Genomic DNA, 17,650 nt, shown 5'->3' on the forward strand with positions numbered 1-17,650 from the left:
AAAACGAAGAAGAAGAAAAAAAGACGACGACGAAGAAAATGAAGTAAACGACCAAGCAAAAAGAAAACGATTATGCGAAGACCCAAGCGAGGGTGTCGAGCGATGACGATGATAACTTGACTCGTGCTGCTTTTTCCATTGCCATTCTCATCCCACGGCAATTCTCCATTCATACGCTCTTACACCCTCTCTCACACTCTGTGCTCTTGGGTTTTTTCTGCTCTCTCTCTCTCTCTCGTTTTTGTTTGTTTGCACGAAGGAATTACCGATGCTTTTAACCCTCACATGCTATAGCCATGTAACAGCAGCAGTAGCAGCACATCATCTGTCAGCTTTTCTCGATTTGTTTTCTTATTCGAACCTTTGTGTAATGTTTGTTTTCGTTTTTTGGCTCGAATCGTCCGTTTGCTTTCATTCGCTTGCCTGCTCGCTCGCCCGTTCACATTTCTCTTTCCCGTCTTTCTTTTTTATCGCCAAATCATTCAAATGGAAAACTCCAACTCCCCCACAATGTGTCAGAAAAGAAACCGTTTGCTATCATCATCATCATCCTTCGTTCGCGCCGGCGACGACGACGATTTCTATAGTCGAGCGCCCGCTCACTCACTCGCTCGCTTGCTCGCGAATTGCTGTGTACTCTACTGTGTTGTGTTGTGTGGAGGTTTTCAATGGTTCGCTCAAATGGTGACGAGTATTCGATGCTCGCTTTTTTTGCCAATACCAAATTATTGCTGTTCTGCGTTGTTTCGCTACCTCGATTGGTGGTAGGATTGATTGATATTTGATGAGAACATTTTTTTCCCCACTTTTTCAAACCACCAAAAATAAACTTTTTTCAAACTGAAAAAACCTTTTTTCTTCTCAAAATAGAAAAAAAATGACTCTCAAAATATCAAGTCTGCGAATGAAATAATTCAAACGAAAAAACGACATGCCATCATCACAAATGTATCTAGTGTTTGTGATTTATTTTTGGATCAATGAGCTATGCGAGAAGACTATGAAATTGTTGCGAAGATTGAATGAAGAGAGTTGCGAACAAAAAACAACAGGAGCAGCGTAGAATATGTAAATAATTTGAGACTGCTGTCCGCATGAATTCACCTTGTTATTTGAGATTGATCCGGCGTGTGTGCGCTTTCCTTGCAATCGTTCCACCCTACACGCACAACGTATAATAATGCCCAGTGATATATATACACACACCGAGCAAAGTGGTATGATTGTACTGTGTGTGTCGGGTACATCGTACACACTATAAAATACAATGGCATGCCATACTCTTTTGCCATTTTTACGATACACACAACGTCACTAGTAGCAAGTGATTATGTGCGCTTGCTGCCTTTTTGCTCTAATGCTACAAAAACAGCAACTCTGCTCTGGAATTGCTCGTTCATACGTTTCGTGTAATATAATTCTACCACCAAACACACAGAGCGCGCACATTCGCTCTCCGAGTGGGATGGGGAGCGAGGGTGAGCGGAATGGATGGATGGCAAAAGCATAAAAAAATATGCGAGACACGATATCTGTATAGAGCCACACGCTCCAAAATAGATCCATCTATATTGCATAAAGCAGCACATTCAACACACAAACACTCGTATACATACACACGAAGGGTGAGTGATGGCAAAGGGAATGAGAGCGGGAGAGCGTGTGGCAAATGAACGAACGAACAGAAAAAAAACGTGTTGGCTCTAATACGGTATAAGTACTTTTGGTCTCTCGGTTGGCAAAAGCTATGAGTATAAAATTGCTTCGATACGACTGCACTGCACATGTATAAGCATATATATAACCCGAAGCGCGTTCAGTTTGCTGCCTCTGCTGCTTGTCGTTGTCGTCGTCGTCGTCGTCGTCGTCGTCGATGTCGTTCGTTTATTTTCTTTAGTTGTTCTCCCGTCTCTTCGCCCGTCGACTTTGTCGTTGTCGTCATCGTCATTGTTGTTGTTATGTTTTTTTTTCTTTCGTTTTTCCGCTTTAGTCGGATCGTTTTAGTGTGCGCGCCTGTGTTCGGTCGTTCCTCGGTGTGTACAGTTTTCCCAATGCTCTTTCTCTCTCTCTCTCTCTCTCTTTTCGTGTGTGTCTCGGGCGCGCTATGAGTTTGCAGATAAATATGCATGTATACTTTGGTTTTGCCTCGTTTTTTTTATTTGGCCAAAAGCAAGACCATTCGCATCTTTCCCATCCACCGTTCATTTGGAAATTGTTGACTCGTGCCAGAGAACACGAACGAACGAGCGAGCGAGCCAAGTGCGAGTGGTGTGAGGACTAGAGGTAGAGAGTCTGCTGTCGTTCTGTCGTGTGCTGTGTCGAGTCGAGTCGAGTCGAGCTCACTCTCCTCTCTCCTTGCCCTCTCTCTCTCTCTCTCTCTCTCTCTCTCTCTCTCTCTCTCCCTCTCTGAGAGTGTTTGGTGTGTTCTGTGTGTACATTTTCAAGCGCATATGGTATGTTAGGCGATTTTCCATCATCAGTCGTGCGAACGATGTCGGAGTGTACTGACATGCTTTGAGGCAAGTGGTGCAATAGCATAGAGTGGAATTGCGATTTTCAGTTTTCACATTCGAACGAAATATTTCGTTCCGTTTTTCCTAGTCGTTCGTCGGTTTTTGTTTGATTCGTGACGGGGAAATCAAGATTTTAAGATACTTGGAATTCGGTGTCGGATTTTACAAAGGAAGTAAAATTAGTTATTGTGGAAACAGTTTAACCGGTCGTGGTTTCGGGTTGTTGGCGATTGTGCTCAAGTGAAGACTATAGAGTTTTCAAATTTTTTGTTTCCATTCCCGATTACACACAACAATCATCGACTGAAAAGAAACTGTGTGTGTGTGTGTTTTTAAATGCGAACATATTATGCGGTGACCACATGAAGTGCGACAATCATTCATTACGGAATAATAAAATGCGTACCGAATAAATTTACTGTTTCATTTGTTTGCTTTGGCACAGCGCGCCAGTGAGAGAGAGAGAGAGAGAGAGAGAGAGAGAGAGTGCGAGCCAGAGTTTGTTTGTCGACTGTGCACTTTTGCTAAATGATTATCCATTTATTTAACACGCAAACCGAAGCACACCAGTTAAAGTTTTACGGAAAAGCCGAAAGAACAGAACAAAAAAAACTGCAGTCAGTCGCCAGTGAAAATAAAATATGAATAATTTGCTGAAAATTTATTAACTAAAATGGTTGACGGTCTTTTTTCGCCACACTCACTCATTCATTCATTCATACCCAAGTGGATGTCGCGCGCTCGTTCGGCTAGCTGAACAGAAGTGATTAATTCAAATGAATAAAAGCAATGAAACTTTTGTAAATAAGCAGCAGCAGCAGCAGCAGCAATAAAAGCAACAGTGCTAAAACATTCATTGTGCATAGTGAAAACTTTGGGCAGTCCATTAGTGATCAATTTGATTCGATTCAAAATACATTCGAGACAAAAGAAGTCCGATCTGCTAAGTGGTGGAAATATTTTTAACCAGAAAATCGATTGGCCAGCCGTTAAATTATAAATTCCATGTTTTTTTTCATCAAATAAGTGATATTTAGCGCAAATCGTACTTCCTACCCTGAAGGAGAAAATAAAAAAAGGCCAACGATCCAAATTGATCAAAATAGCGTTTTGCGAATTAGATCAATGTTATATGCGTAGTGTTTAATTAGTTGAATTTATTTGTTACAATAGGTGTTCTTTTTTCTGTGTGGTGCGTTTGCCATTATTTTGTTTAATTTTCGTTCTGAAAATGAAAGATGACAACAAAAAAAGATAGAGAATCAGCTAAGAATAAAGCATCTGCAACAGGTAATTTGCACAGTGGGTTTGTTTTGTGACACGCCTCATTTCCGTTATAGAAAATATTGTTTGGCTGTTGTTTTTTGTTTCAAATTTTCCAAATTCCTTGAATGAAAAACTGGGGAGACTTTTGATTGAACCAGCACATTTTTTGCACTTTCTTTTCTCATTTTGAATCGAAACTAAAATTTAGATCAAAATTCGAATTCAACAACAAACAATTCAAACTCCGTGAATACTGTGTCTCCACCGTCACCATCATCGTCGGCTCCATCGCCAGCTGGAAACGCATTAGAAATTAGCACAAATTCAACAACAAAACGTACAAATAAGCCATTGATGGAAAAACGTCGACGGGCACGTATCAACCAAAGTTTGGCCATTTTGAAGGCGCTTATTTTGGAATCGACCAAAGCAAACAATAGCAGCAAAACGGGCGATGTACAACAACCGAAGCACACTAAACTCGAAAAAGCCGATATATTAGAGTTAACGGTGCGCCATTTCCAAAAACACCGTCACATTGACAATGAGGGTATGATTTTGGATGCGATCATTTGATGCGACACAGAGTTCAATTGAATGTTATGTTTTCTTCTTCTTCTTCTGTTTTGTTCGACATTTATAGCGACCGACAAATATAAGGCCGGTTATGCTGATTGTTCCAGAGAGGTAGCTCGGTATTTGTCAACGCCTGAGCCACCACCATTACCGTCGGTCCCCAGCCTAGCGGATAACGGTTGCAAAACTCGTCTTTTACGGCATTTGGATCAATGCATTGCCGAAATTGAAACCGAAATCTGCCCACGTCTTGATTCAGCCACTAATGCCATAGCCAAAAGCACAATTTCCGATAAGCCAGGGTATGTGTATGTTGTGTGTATATCGATGTGTCCATACACACATTGAATGTTTTACAATAAAACCAAAAGCATAAAAACGAATAATAAGAAAGAGAGAAAAAAAGGCGTCCGAATATTAACTAAACTAACAGAAAAAAATGCGTACAATTTTCTTCCATATCTCCCGTGCTAGTTTCGAAGACGTTTCAATGGAAGGTAATCAAAATTCAAACCCTTTGGATTATAGTCAAAGTGGCGTCGTATACAAGGATCTCAACGGCAACGGTATGGCTCCATCAAATATTAAATCCATTGAATTTGTTGATCAGAACGGCATTAAATCGCCATCAGCTCCTTTAACCCAGGTAACAGAACAAAATATATAGATTTATGTCTGTGTGTGTGTGTCGTTTGTTTTCCCTTTGCACATCCATTTCCAAAAAACCTTCCCGAAATACCATCCCTTTATGTATCGAGTATAATCCAAAACGCACCGAGATGCTCGAAAAAAAAAACGTATACGGCTAAGAATAATAACGGTCATTCTGGTATTGTTGCTTTATTCAGCTTTGTCAAGTGTTAGCTCATGCGTCGCCGGTGACATCAAATGTTGAATACTTGTCGGATCAAGAGTCGAAACCTTCCGAATTTGGGTCCGAGAAATCACTCTCGTCGGTAAAATCAACAGTTGGTCTTGTCACACCGAAAATTGAACCGTTACCATACTACCCCAGTCCAGTGTCAGCCACCGCACAACACATTAAAGACATCAAACCGGCTGTAAGTAATCTCCCCACCACCCAACTTATAAATACCGTTCTTCTTGTACATTATTCTCACACATACCAAATGTTTGCACTCTTGTTGCCATTCCCGGATTGTGTTTGTGTTTTTGTTATCTGCTCACTTTTCCTTGTCTCTTTGAATGAATTTATTTGCGCGCGTGTTTAGGATATGACTCAGCTGCTTGAATACGGTGAAATCAAGTTGATTGATGCGAGTTCGGCACCATTTCGTGTACCACCCCATTATCAGCTGGTAACGTCTTCGTCATCACTACCACTCGAACCAATTGATAGCCCAAGAATGAATAGTAGCTCCCCGTTAAAGCCTTCTGCGATAAAAACCGAGCCGACAACACTAATTAAGCCACAGCCAACACCGACCGATTTTGAGAATTTAATCGAAATGAATGCACGCAACAAACAGATACAGAATCTCGATTCAACCGCTGACATAGCGGCCGCAACAGCGACAGCAAATAAGATGATTAAATTTGAACCGAAAACAATTGCAAATACGGCGGTTGTATCATCATCGCCGGGTAACATGGTGATTTCGTCAACGTCAGCCTCTCCGTTTTCCAGTCTGAAGGCCGGTCAAAATGGTGGCGTATTGAAAATTAAGCCGGGCAACGGTGTACAACAAATGGACGTGGATGTGGATACATCAATAATTAGCCCGAACCCAAACCTTCTACCGTCACCAAAATATGCGCTCGGCATGGATAATAAGCTAATCAACAAAGTGAAAATCGTTGTGGACAACATGAATGGCGGTAGCGGCGGCGGCAGTGGTGGCAGTGGTGGCAGTGGTGGTGGTGTTGGCGTGAGTTTAACGGGCAAACATCGACTTGATTTAGATGCAAGTGGCTATCATTTAATGCCTCATCCGCATGCATCATTAATGGCAGCAGCAGCTGCTGCACAACAGGCCGCTTTTCCTGGCTATAATTTTCACAGCAGCTTCCATTTATACGAGTATAGTCAAAACAATCAAAATTTTCTGAATCAACATCGCGTCGATGCAGAGCATCATAATGCAATTGATGACAGCATGTGGCGACCTTGGTAAAATGAAAGAGGATGAAAAAAAAACAGGCGAGAGAAAGAAAGACCAATAGCAACACACACCCAATCAACCATACAAACTGCACGCATATTGAATTGAGCTTTGCTTTACAAAAAAAGAAGGATAATTCAATCACTTTGAATAAAGTCCTGCTGGGATGTAGATAGCGGAAAAGTATACCAGTGACAATATGATATGAGCCCATTGTTGTAGTGCAAGTGGATAGATATTTCGGCGCACAAAATATTGAACCAAACAAAAACCGATAGAGCAAGAGAGAGAGAGAGAGGAAGAGCGAAATGCTGTTTTACCAAAGAAGAAAAGTCTATGCTAGTCCCAATATTGCCGAATTTTTAACATTCCAAAATGATGATTCTTTAGTGCAATTTTCCGAGAAACAAAAAAACATAAAATGAAAGAAAAAACATGTTGAACGTGTATGTTTTAGTTTTTATTATTATTATTATTATTATTATATCGATTATATACACATGTAACAGATGCATATAATAACGTATTTATTATTATGTTTATGTATAAATAATGGATTGATGTTTCAATAAAATACTGTATAAATCTAAATGGAAGTACAGTTTCTAGCCCTTTGATTGCACTGGAATTCAAATTGTAAACTGTAAGTTGCTGCGAACTGGGCGAGAAAAATAAAGAACAAACCAAAAGAAATAGGCACAACACAATAATAAAAAAAAATGTAAAGAGATGCTTCTAAAAGAATGAAGAAAACAAAATACACACACATAAAATTCAATCGAAAACATAACAATAAACATGTAAATGACTACTTAAAATTATTGAACTTGACTTGTTTGATTTTTCCTTCACTTCTATTCTGTCAGTTTCAGTTCCGTTTTCAATTTCAATGATTTCATTTTCACTGAGATACGCCAACACATACACAGATACATACAAAAAAAAACATAAGTACGTTGGAACAAAGTTCCAACCAAGCAAAAAATATGAATGCTGTCGAATATATATAAAGAGTTCCTACAAAAATGTGGTCCAATACAAAATGTTCAAAATGACAAATGAAAATGGGAAGAAAAAGCGTGAAAATTTATCGATATACAACGCTGTTTCTCGCCCATTGCAAAATGTGTCGTATTGTGGAGCCGATGATACAGACGGCCGATGCTCGATGGATTTTCGCTGGAAAGTGTATGATAAAGTAAATATATCAACATGTCAAACATATATACACACTACTTCAACTATGGTATAGAATCTCTACGTTCTCGTTTGCATAAAAGGTGAAATATGTGTGTGTGTCTACACTGTACGGCATACCTTTGAACCTCGACCGTTTGTTTGAGCATCTTGCACTAAATTCTCATCCGAAAATCCTTTCATCATTTTCGTTGCGACCGGTCCCATATGTGCATTTACCACAGCAAACTCCATCAGCGACATAAACACGAACACTGAACATGACGACATCCAAATATCTACCGCTTTTACATACGATACAGGCGGCAACGATTGCTGTGACTGTGTATTTTGTGTGGCTTTGTAAGAGAGAATGATACACAGAAAATTTAATGTTTTCAGCAACAACAAAAAAAAACCCTTTTTTGAAATAATATTTAAACAACAACATGGATATACACATGCACCCGTCGCCATCATCATCAGTGGTGGCGCGCGTGTTTAACCGTACCCAAAGTCAATAGCGATGTTACGCCGAGCGTGATACGAGCTGGAATCGCTTCGGGTTTTATCCAAAAAGATATCCAAGACATGACCACAATCAATGCGGATGGTATGTACGTGTGAAATAAATGGTAGCCCAGACGACGTCGCAACTCAAACACCACGGCCAAACACGTAAAATTGCCCGTACTAAAAACATACACTCAAAATCGGTTTGAATCAGAAAATGGGTAGGTTCGATTGCGAAAATGGCCTTGCAAAAACATGAAATATGCCTCTTTTCAATTCAATGGATTGAATCGTTTTTTCAAACAGTGTCCGCGATCAGAAATCGCAACGATTCTTTGAATAGAAAAATCACGGTTTTATGGAAAATAAGCCAAAAAAAAAATCTTTTCAAAAGATTTTAGAATCGCAGTCTAAGTGACTTAGATTCTTAGTTTGTAACATTTTTCATTGATCTTCAGAAGATTTTTCTTGATCTCAATGAACCATTCCGATTTTTTGCAAGTTCATTTTCCCAAAACAGCGGCACCGAATCCATTTTACCTATAGGGTATTGTACAATCGGTGGTATAAATTTTTGAAATGTCCTGTTGCGGTAATTCAATATCATCATTAACGACCAGTGGATCCGTCATATTCCATATGAACACCAAGTCCTGATCCGTATGCGAAACTGCAATCGATACGTCGAAATGAGCAAAAACACAAATTGTGCACATATATAATCGAGCAAGTGAATTTCGCCTAAAGTTCTCTAATAATTGAGATAGATGTGTGGACTTACGGCTTTCTATTAACATTGAACAAATCTGTGTATCATGGGGATATGATTCGAATTTCATTGCGCACGATAAAACTAACGTCAATCTGTGCATAAAAAAAAGAATAACAACAAAGCGACACATATATTTTATACGATATGATTGGTTGAAATATAGTGATAAAAACGGAGAATTTGCTTCATACTTAGCCATATAGAGTAGACTTTTATCGCGATACAGCCATAGATAGTGATTTGGAATGCTCATTTCGTGGAACGTAACTTTTTTCGCATTTTTGAAAAATGAATCCGGCCGCCAAATGTCGTGCAGCCACTCGACATCCAGTATCCGATACTCTTCATTCATGTTGGATGGTAAACGAAGCCGGGGATCTCGCCAACTTTGGGCCATGTTTAACAGCAAATTAGTGGGAAAATTATTTATTCAAAATGGTTTAAAATTGGATGTTCATCGAAATTTGTTTTTCATTTTACCTTTGCGCCAAAAAAATGTCCGTCACATATGTCATCGACTCTTCGTTCACCGAATCGAGACTGAGTACGGTTACATGAAAATACACGACAGTCGGTTGGCCGATAAATTTCGGTGCACGATTCTTATCATATGAACGTTGTTTCTTCGGCATAATATCCGACAATAACAATGTTGAATGCATTTCTTCGTCATAGGTGCTATTTCTGCGGAAGTAATTTTGGTCAATGATCAATTCAATACACGGTCAATCCATCGATCTTACGTTAAATGGTATGATGCGTCTACAATGCATGTGCTCATTTGTACGAAACAAAGGAATAGTATCACAAGTATGTACAATTCATGTAGTGGATTTCTTAAACTCATCATATAAATAATAAACCGTTTGTTTTTTCTGCTCTGGATATGATCACTGCCAATGTTATCGTTTGCTTACGCACGAATTTTCCACTTTATTTAAATTTCATAAATTTCCCTTTTGTTCTTGCTTAATCTTCAGCAAACTGGTGGAGCAAAACTATAGAAACATCCATACTCCAGTGAAACTAACAACTTTTCACATTATTTACTTGGAGTAACGAGCGGGCAAGCGAGTGAGCGAGCCAGCCAGAGAGTGAGAGACAAAAACCGATTTTATTTCCACATTCGCACTTTTACGGGTCTCATTAATAATAATGAATGCACATAAAATATATCTGGCAGGTCGAAGACTTTACTTTTCATTAGATGTAATAAAATTGTTCAAATTGAGTGGAGAAACATTGTATAATATCGAACTCATGACCCCTTTTTTTGTTTATATCAATGCAATGGCTTTTCTCTCTAATGCACTAATTAAATTAGATGACAGTCGATATCAGCAGCAGTAGCAGCAGCCGCAATGCAAAATCACATTAAAATAGTACATGTTCGATGAGGGATGAAAAAAAAATCCCGTGTGAAAATGTTTTCCACTTAAAAAAAAATCGTAGAAAATACAATTTAATTGGTGGAATTTAATTGAAACCGCGAACAAAAATTTAAAATCGTTATGGGTCTTGTACTTGAAAATGCGCGATGACAATTTATTAGCTTAGAGCGTTTAATTGGACCAACGTTTAAATACTAAACCAATGTATGCATATAATGTTAGTGGTGGAAAGCGAAAACAATGTCACGACAAGTGAACGGGTAAATGTGTGTTAATACATGGTTTATGCATTTTCCGTTGCAACAAATGCATTGGCCATACAATTGGTCATCCACATATTCGAATCATATCATCGAAACCGTTAGGTTCGACTGTGTCTAATTGGCCACATGCATCGCACTGGGACGACCTATCGCATGACGTTGTAACATGTGACATGTTGCATTCCGCTTCACTCTATCAACACAACACATATACACACGACTTTCGCCCGCTGTTGACAGTTCTTGTTGTCTGCGATACATGTAGTTGTCATCGTCGTCATAATAAAACAATGTCAAAGTATCTTGCATAAAATAAATTAAATAGATAAATTTTCCTGCCTGTTTTGTCCATGACTACTTCAACAATTCCACGAATTAGAATGCGAAAATAGTCAACAAACAATTGTCGATAGAGAAAGAACGTTTTTAGTTTTGTTTCGGTTGGTGTAATTTGTTAAAGTGATTTTACGAAAACCAAAACATTCACAAACATGGAAACGAGCCGTGAAGAGATGTGTAAAAGTCTGACCGATTGGTTTTTGGTTTTCTATAATGAAAATTGCATTTCACAAGATCAACACGAGAAAAACTATTTGAACGATTTGACTGATGGAGCAGCAATGGCGATTGCATTGGAAAAATTGGCACCCGATTATTTTACAGGTAAAATAATGCAGCAACAATGCATTCAGTATCGACCTTAATTGGTGTGAAAGTGAAATCTGACTCGTCGTTTCTTACAGATACATGGTTTTCCAAGTTTAAAGTTAATGTGGGCGATAATTGGCGCATCAAAGGTAATGCAATCGATTATTTTTTTGATAAAAATTGGATGGAATTCTGAAAATGTGAACTTTTCGTTTTGTTTACAGTGAGCAATTTGAAAAAACTCATCGAAACCGTCACCGATTATTACAGTGACGTATTAAACATTACACTGAACGAGTTCATTTGTCCAAATGTGGTGAAAATCGGCGAAAAAGGCGATAAATGTGAACTGGGACGATTTTTACAATTGATTTTGGGTAAGTTAATGACAAAAAAGTAGAAAAGAAACGGAAACAAAGATGGAACCGAAACAAAGAAAAAAAAGAGAAATCCATTGAATATTTACTCTAAGTTCCCTTTTTCCACCCAAAGGATGTGCAATTAACTGTTCTTCGAAATTGGATCATATCCGTCAAATCATGGAGTTGGAAGAGTCACTGCAGCGCAATATAATGCAAGCAATCCAAGAATTGGAATCATCATATCAAGGTGCAATGGCATCAAAAGCCTCTTCGATTAGCAATTTTGATACCAAATCCATTCAAGAAGACCGTGATCGATTGGCACAGAAGTGTCACGAAGCCGAAAGACAAATCGCACTCCTATTGGAGGAAAAGTTGCAAATGCAACAAGAATTGAATAAACTGCAACGCGAAGTTGATGTGTACGAAAATCCAAAAGGTGCTTTAATCGGTGATGATGGTGCATCACTTGGGCCAATGTTGCCCGGATCGAATCGACACAACGATTTGCGCCGTCAGATCGACGCACTCAAGGACGATTTACTGCAAACGGAGGCGCAACGCGATGATTTTAAGATCAAATCGATTCAATTGGAGGAAGAGCTGGTGGTTGTTAGACTTAAATTGGATGAATCAAGCGTAAGAAAGGATTTTTTTCAATACAAAAGGGAACATTTTCTTCATTAATGACGAAATCATTCTTGAATTTTTTTTCAAACTGAACTTTGGTCTACTCTTCTAAAAGCAATATCAATTTTCCGTTACAGCAAGCTCAAAGTGAATTATCACAGTTGAAAGATGAATTGGATGCCCTTCGTGAGGCGAATGATAAGCTGAAAGTGAGTGAAGCGCTCATATCTACATACAAGAAAAAACTCGAAGACTATTCCGATTTAAAGCGTCAAGTAAAGCAACTCGAAGAGCGCAATGCTGATCTTACACAGCAAACAATGCACAAAGAGGAAAATGTGAAGAAGTTATCGGCACTCAAAGGTCAAGTTGAGCTGTACAAGAAGGAAATTCAAGAATTGCACTCACGTCTCGATACAGAGATCAATAAGTGTGTTAAGATTGAGTTTGAGTTGAATAATTCAAACGCAAAATTGACTGCGTTGCAACGAGAGTACGAGAATTTGACCATTGAACGTGATTCACTGTTGGAGCAATGTGATCAATTGCGATGTTCACAAGGAATGTCGACCGATGGTGATCGCAATGCGATTTCAAATGAATTGACTTCGCCAGCGCAACGGGAGAGAATTCGTCTGTTGGAAGAAGAGAATAAGGCATTGCGTGAAGGACAAGGTGGCCAAACGGCACTCGCTCAAATGCTCGAGGATGCTAATCAGCGTTCGGAGAAACTTCGAGAGCAATTGAAAGCGGCCAACCAGAAAATACTCACACTATCGGCTCAAAATAGTTCCGATGGAAGTGATACTGGGAAAGCCGCCCAGCAAAAGGAATCACTTGAAAGCAACGATCAAAAAGGTATAAGTCTCAAACTCAACTCAAGTTGAAATAACTTTGGATTCGAACTGTGTTTATTCCACTGATTTTAGGTCTACAAAGTGAAAATGGACGATTGCAGAGCAAATGCTCACAACTGGAAGCATCACTGAATGCACGCGAACAAGAGATAATCACACTCGAAACGAAATATCGAAAATGCGTTGAGAAGGCCAAGGATGTGATTAAATGCTATGAACCACGTTTAATCTCGGGTTGGTGTTACTCAGCCAAATAATACAAAACACGGATTTTGTATACGATTTTAATGTTACATTTTAGATTCACCACAAATGACTGATAAAAACCCGGACAGTGAGAATGAATTACTTGTTGCTTCATCACATTCACAACCGACGATGAGTCCTCTCGAGGAGCGTTTGATGGCAACTGCATACCATAAGTGAGTAGACATAATGGTATTCACTTAATTTGGGTATTTGAGCGTAATTTGATGCAATAACTCTTTGTATCTAATGCATTTTCGACCCTCTTTCCCTATAGTTTGGCTGTTTCATGTCAACGCGATGTGGTCGATGCACGTTTAGCCTTGATTAATGCTGGTGGTCAAAGTTTCTTGTCGCGACAGCGTCAACCTCCTACCCGAAAAACATCGCTGAACAAACGAACCAAATGACTGTAGTCACACAAACGCAATCTCTGCTTTATTTTTTATTTTTATTTTCACTTTCATCACCAGATCAAGTTTTCTTTTGCTTTTAAAAAAGTCACCCGAAATTTGTAAAAGAGCTTTCACCGAAGAATTGTCACAAATTGTTTTAAGCCTGTATTACATACATCATATGTATTATAACATATTTTCTGTTTTCCAAATTGTTAATATTTTATTGTATGAATTTTATAATTATTGGCACCACACCGTTTTCTTCTTAAGTAGTGCTCAATTCAAGCAAAACCAGCCAATTATGAACCAAATCGCACCCGAACCAGACGTAATCCCACGATACTGTTGAGATCGAACATAAAGACATTTATTTTTCCATTAACAATAAAATGTTATTACATGAGCTATTATTCAAATTTAGAAAATAAAACGTAAACTTTTCACAAAATTCAAATTTATTTTGAAATTTTTTAAAAATTGACTCATGAAAATATTATAAAGTTATTCTAAAAATGCCCTGCACGAGGCTATGAGCTCATTGGTTCGTCTGAGTATGCAATTGAACGGAAACTTTCAGCTATATTCGACGATTGAATTAACTTTTTGGTTATCTGTTTCTTTGCATCCACTTCGCCGATTCGATCCAATGGCGTCCACGTTTGATCCATTTCTAATCGATAGCCGCCCAAGAATTTGTGCGATAAACTCATGCCCCATTCCTGGAAATAGAACGAAGAAAATGTAATTTATCGATTGTGTTCAGGTGGGCGTATTCTATTTCAAGCTTGTGTCGAAAATGTCAAATAAATACCTGTGGCGACAGCATACTGAAGTAACACTGTCCAGATTCACGTTGATATAAATAGTAGATTTTACCAGGAACTTTTTTAAAATTACATGCAGCTTGGTGTAGATTGATGTCGGTTTTGATATCGCGCAATATCTGATGTGCTTGTGATTGTAGGAAACGAATCTAAAGATATCGTTAAAATGTAATGATTAATCGTTAAAATTGAGCTAAATTTGGGCAATACATTGTAGGTATAATCTCATTTCTTAATCATCATTATTCCACGTAACTTGGTTGTCTATACTCACTTGATCTAAAATAAGCGACAATTTGCCGCTTTGATTATTTACTGCTAGATCAGCATTTTGTATTTCATTCGCTAGTGCGACCAAATCGAATGCATTGTGTTTGCCGACATAATTCGGATTCAGTAGTTGATATCCATTTGGTGTTGGGTTTCGCTCTACTAAATTCACTGCAAAACAACAATGTTTGGTGATAAACATGCAAATTGAAAACGAAAAGTGAATCAAAACTAACCTTGTTTTGTATTTACACCAATGCTATCCTCAATTGAAGCACTTTCAGTTGCTGCACGTTTCATTTTCGTTGTTGGAAAAACCAAAATCTACGAGAGAAAAAAGTTTAATGAACACAACACAATGTCACAACAATGACTCCCTTTTCGACTCGGCTGTACGCGTGATTGTATTTATTTGGATATACCAAACATGTGTTTGGTCGCAGTGAGTGTATACAACACACACACACACACACACAGCGCAGCTCCTGTGTATACGTAATGCGGATGACAGTTTGGTTCGCAAAGTATATAACGCGTTTGACGTACAGCATCACAACTGTGTCGCTACTAGCGACTCAATGCACACAAACACAACCATTGAAAGACGTTAATTCAATAAAAATTTCGCATTTTTCTACCACATTTTAATCAAATTTTTAGAGTTTTGTGCATAAAAAGATTGAAAAAACAATGAAATATCGATTGAACAGTGAATTTTAACGTCTAAAGGTTAATTTCTCCCTTTTTTATCGAACAGAAAAAAAATCAATCGCCCAACGAGGCCCAAACTGGCAACACTGAAGCATATATATTCAAAACGTTGTGCATGCATGTGTGTTTGTTCGATCATCTTTCAGCTTTAGTTCTATTTTCATTGAGTTGCTGTCGTGTTGTGCACTTCAATCCATCTCTCACAAAAAGGAAGAGAGAAAAAATCTTTCCTCTACATAAATTGTGGTGTTACAAAAAAAGTAAACGTGAGACTGGGACTCAAATAGACAAATCGATGGAAATTTTTATTGTAAAAAATTGTAAAACGAAATTATTGTGAATAGAAAAAAATTAACAAGAACTGAGAGAGAAGAAAAAGACACTGCGAAAATGTTAGAATGAAAACGGAGTCGTCGAGATTAAGTGAGTGTTAATTTGCTATCTCTCTGTGTGTATATAGAATGCGAGAGTAAAGATAGCACAAAATGTAGTCAAAAAAAAAAATTATGAGAAGAAATATTGTCATCACACAACCATTCACGGGCATTCAAAGTCCGAGCAAAATGTTTTATCTGCAAAATGTGTGTGCGCCAGCAGCAGCAGCAAGCAAGCAAATAAACAAAAACACACAGCAAGAGACACATCGAAAGATTACTATTATTTTATTTTATTTTATTTCATTTAACACCTCCAAGCTCTTGCTGAATATATTATTGTTTAGAGAAGTGCAATGTGCAAATAGAAATGGGCCTATTTTATCGCTCTTTGCTCGCACACACAATTGGCTCGGTGATATTTGACGGTGCTTCGATTTTTCGAGACATCACATTTTTTTTCTCTTGATTCTACGAATCTCTGAGTGTTTGTGTCTGTCTTCATTTGATTTTAATTTAGAAATAAAAAATCGGCGTGAGTAAAGTTGGAACACACATATATCGATGACGTTTAGTAAGTGTTTTATAGTTGGGTTTGTGTGTGATATAACATGAATTTGGATTGTCGTCGTTGTCATCGTCGTCACCAGAAAAAAAAACAGCATTCGCCTCTGGTCCGATTTTGTGAGTTGGTCGCACAATGTGCTGTGTATGTGAGTGAATGGGGCAAGAGCAACGTTTGTTTTTGTCGCACAGCCAATGTCACACGATGAATAATTGGATGCATGCAATAGAAGTGCACTTTGCGAATGTCGTTTATCCTGTAGCGTGGCGTGTGCTACAACCAATTTTATGAATGAATTCCATTCTTTGCTGTGTTGTTGTTGTGTGTTTTTTTGTCGTTCGTTCTCTCTAGTGTGTTTATTTTTGTGCGATATTATAATTCAAGTGGCCCGCGAGGAGTGTAAGCCACTCGTTCTGATTTTGTATTTTTTTTTTGTTCAATTGGCTTGTGTTGATATCCATGTAATCCGTGCGCGCCGTTGGCTTCATATAAATTGAATAACCTTTCCGATGTAAATGATGAGAACAATGATTGATGGACTACGACAATGATCGATTGAAAATCGTCATTGCCTCCCTCGCTCTCTCTCTCTCTCTCTCTCTCTCTCTCTCTCTCTCTCTCTCTGTGTGTGTGTGTGTGTGTGTCGGTGCGATACCGACCGACTTTTATCCAATAGTAACGCATTTAGTTTTTAATATATATCAACGAACGGACAAAAAAACGTAATCGTTTTGTGGGACGAAGTGAAGTGTGTTTCGGTATCCGAGACGACAGATTATATCATTTTTTATTACGCGCTGCGTCACATTATCCATCCATATGAATAATTCTGGTTGAGTAAGGTACATAGCGAGGGAGAGAGAGAGAGAGTGAGAGATACATAGAGTGAGAAATGGAGAGTTCGTTGTATGTTCTCTGTTGTATGTATCATTTCATTTTGTTTCATATTTTTTTCAACATAAAGTGTTACTACATTCATTTACAAATGCTGCATGCAATATGAACTGGCTTGTGAGTAACAACACAGAGAGAGAGCAACAAGAGTAGTTCCGCACAAATACAAAGGCAAATCGTCAATCGTCATAGAGCATTCATGTAGCTCAAGTGAACAGAAGGAATGAAGAGAAGAAAGAAAAAAATAACAACGACATTTGTTGCTGTTGCCGCTACGA

General features: G+C 38.4%; 5 protein-coding genes across 7 annotated transcripts in view; 3 read left to right on the forward strand and 2 right to left on the reverse strand.

Annotated features, from left to right (window-relative positions):
- Positions 1-2,478: 2,478 nt before the first annotated feature.
- On the forward strand, positions 2,479-7,304 carry LOC129566904 (uncharacterized). The gene is made up of 6 exons (XM_055443294.1): positions 2,479-3,803; positions 3,988-4,329; positions 4,423-4,657; positions 4,830-5,001; positions 5,204-5,416; positions 5,588-7,304. Exons 1-6 carry the CDS (start codon positions 3,752-3,754, stop codon positions 6,488-6,490), a joined length of 1,917 nt encoding a protein of 638 aa, XP_055299269.1. The 5' UTR covers positions 2,479-3,751; the 3' UTR covers positions 6,491-7,304.
- Positions 6,926-10,526, reverse strand: LOC129566905 (glycine receptor subunit alpha-2). The gene is made up of 8 exons (XM_055443295.1): positions 9,683-10,526; positions 9,420-9,623; positions 9,131-9,325; positions 8,949-9,031; positions 8,708-8,837; positions 8,166-8,347; positions 7,796-8,013; positions 6,926-7,657 (listed from the first exon to the last, which is right to left on the reverse strand). Exons 1-8 carry the CDS (start codon positions 9,787-9,789, stop codon positions 7,496-7,498), a joined length of 1,281 nt encoding a protein of 426 aa, XP_055299270.1. The 5' UTR covers positions 9,790-10,526; the 3' UTR covers positions 6,926-7,495.
- Positions 10,527-10,822: 296 nt separating this feature from the next.
- Positions 10,823-14,182, forward strand: LOC129566903 (protein hook). The gene is made up of 8 exons (XM_055443292.1): positions 10,823-11,256; positions 11,337-11,390; positions 11,466-11,618; positions 11,734-12,242; positions 12,371-13,091; positions 13,163-13,324; positions 13,392-13,512; positions 13,614-14,182. Exons 1-8 carry the CDS (start codon positions 11,085-11,087, stop codon positions 13,744-13,746), a joined length of 2,025 nt encoding a protein of 674 aa, XP_055299267.1. The 5' UTR covers positions 10,823-11,084; the 3' UTR covers positions 13,747-14,182.
- The window catches only part of LOC129566908 (uncharacterized protein C1orf50 homolog), a 15,313-nt gene continuing 11,834 nt past the window's right edge, over positions 14,172-17,650 (reverse strand). The window contains exons 2-5 of the mRNA XM_055443298.1: positions 15,065-15,152; positions 14,833-14,999; positions 14,546-14,707; positions 14,172-14,453 (exon numbers count right to left, since the gene is read on the reverse strand). Of these exons, the coding sequence (XP_055299273.1) occupies positions 14,262-14,453; positions 14,546-14,707; positions 14,833-14,999; positions 15,065-15,128 (585 nt within the window). The 5' untranslated portion in view covers positions 15,129-15,152 and the 3' untranslated portion in view covers positions 14,172-14,261. The remainder of the gene's footprint in view (positions 14,454-14,545; positions 14,708-14,832; positions 15,000-15,064; positions 15,153-17,650) is intronic.
- Positions 15,629-17,650, forward strand: part of LOC129566900 (E3 ubiquitin-protein ligase MIB2) — a 12,628-nt gene continuing 10,606 nt past the window's right edge. Inside the window, exon 1 of one of the 3 annotated variants that reach the window (XM_055443283.1) lies at positions 15,629-15,962. The gene's annotated coding sequence lies outside the window, so the exon portion shown is untranslated. The other 2 variants (XM_055443285.1, XM_055443284.1) reach the window with 2 other exon arrangements.

This window comes from Sitodiplosis mosellana, unplaced genomic scaffold (genome assembly GCF_009176505.1).
Source record: "Sitodiplosis mosellana isolate CC-2019 unplaced genomic scaffold, AAFC_SMos_1.0 Smas_scaffold_5, whole genome shotgun sequence".
In the NCBI taxonomy this organism is placed as follows: domain Eukaryota; kingdom Metazoa; phylum Arthropoda; class Insecta; order Diptera; family Cecidomyiidae; genus Sitodiplosis; species Sitodiplosis mosellana.

What these genes read in the sequence shown, in the direction of transcription:
- LOC129566904 (XM_055443294.1), top strand. Translation starts at nt 3,752, where the DNA reads ATGACAACAAAAAAAGATAGAGAATCAGCTAAGAATAAAGCATCTGCA. An exon ending in ACAATTTCCGATAAGCCAGG is followed by an intron (nt 4,658 to 4,829) that starts GTATGTGTATGT and finishes CTCCCGTGCTAG; the next exon opens with TTTCGAAGACGTTTCAATGG. An exon ending in CATCAGCTCCTTTAACCCAG is followed by an intron (nt 5,002 to 5,203) that starts GTAACAGAACAA and finishes TGCTTTATTCAG; the next exon opens with CTTTGTCAAGTGTTAGCTCA.
- LOC129566905 (XM_055443295.1), bottom strand. Translation starts at nt 9,789, where the DNA reads ATGATGAGTTTAAGAAATCCACTACATGAATTGTACATACTTGTGATA. An exon ending in AGTCTACTCTATATGGCTAA is followed by an intron (nt 9,032 to 9,130) that starts GTATGAAGCAAA and finishes TTTTATGCACAG; the next exon opens with ATTGACGTTAGTTTTATCGT. An exon ending in TTCAATGTTAATAGAAAGCC is followed by an intron (nt 8,838 to 8,948) that starts GTAAGTCCACAC and finishes TATCGATTGCAG; the next exon opens with TTTCGCATACGGATCAGGAC.
- LOC129566903 (XM_055443292.1), top strand. Translation starts at nt 11,085, where the DNA reads ATGGAAACGAGCCGTGAAGAGATGTGTAAAAGTCTGACCGATTGGTTT. An exon ending in GGCACCCGATTATTTTACAG is followed by an intron (nt 11,257 to 11,336) that starts GTAAAATAATGC and finishes CGTTTCTTACAG; the next exon opens with ATACATGGTTTTCCAAGTTT. An exon ending in ATTTTTACAATTGATTTTGG is followed by an intron (nt 11,619 to 11,733) that starts GTAAGTTAATGA and finishes TTCCACCCAAAG; the next exon opens with GATGTGCAATTAACTGTTCT.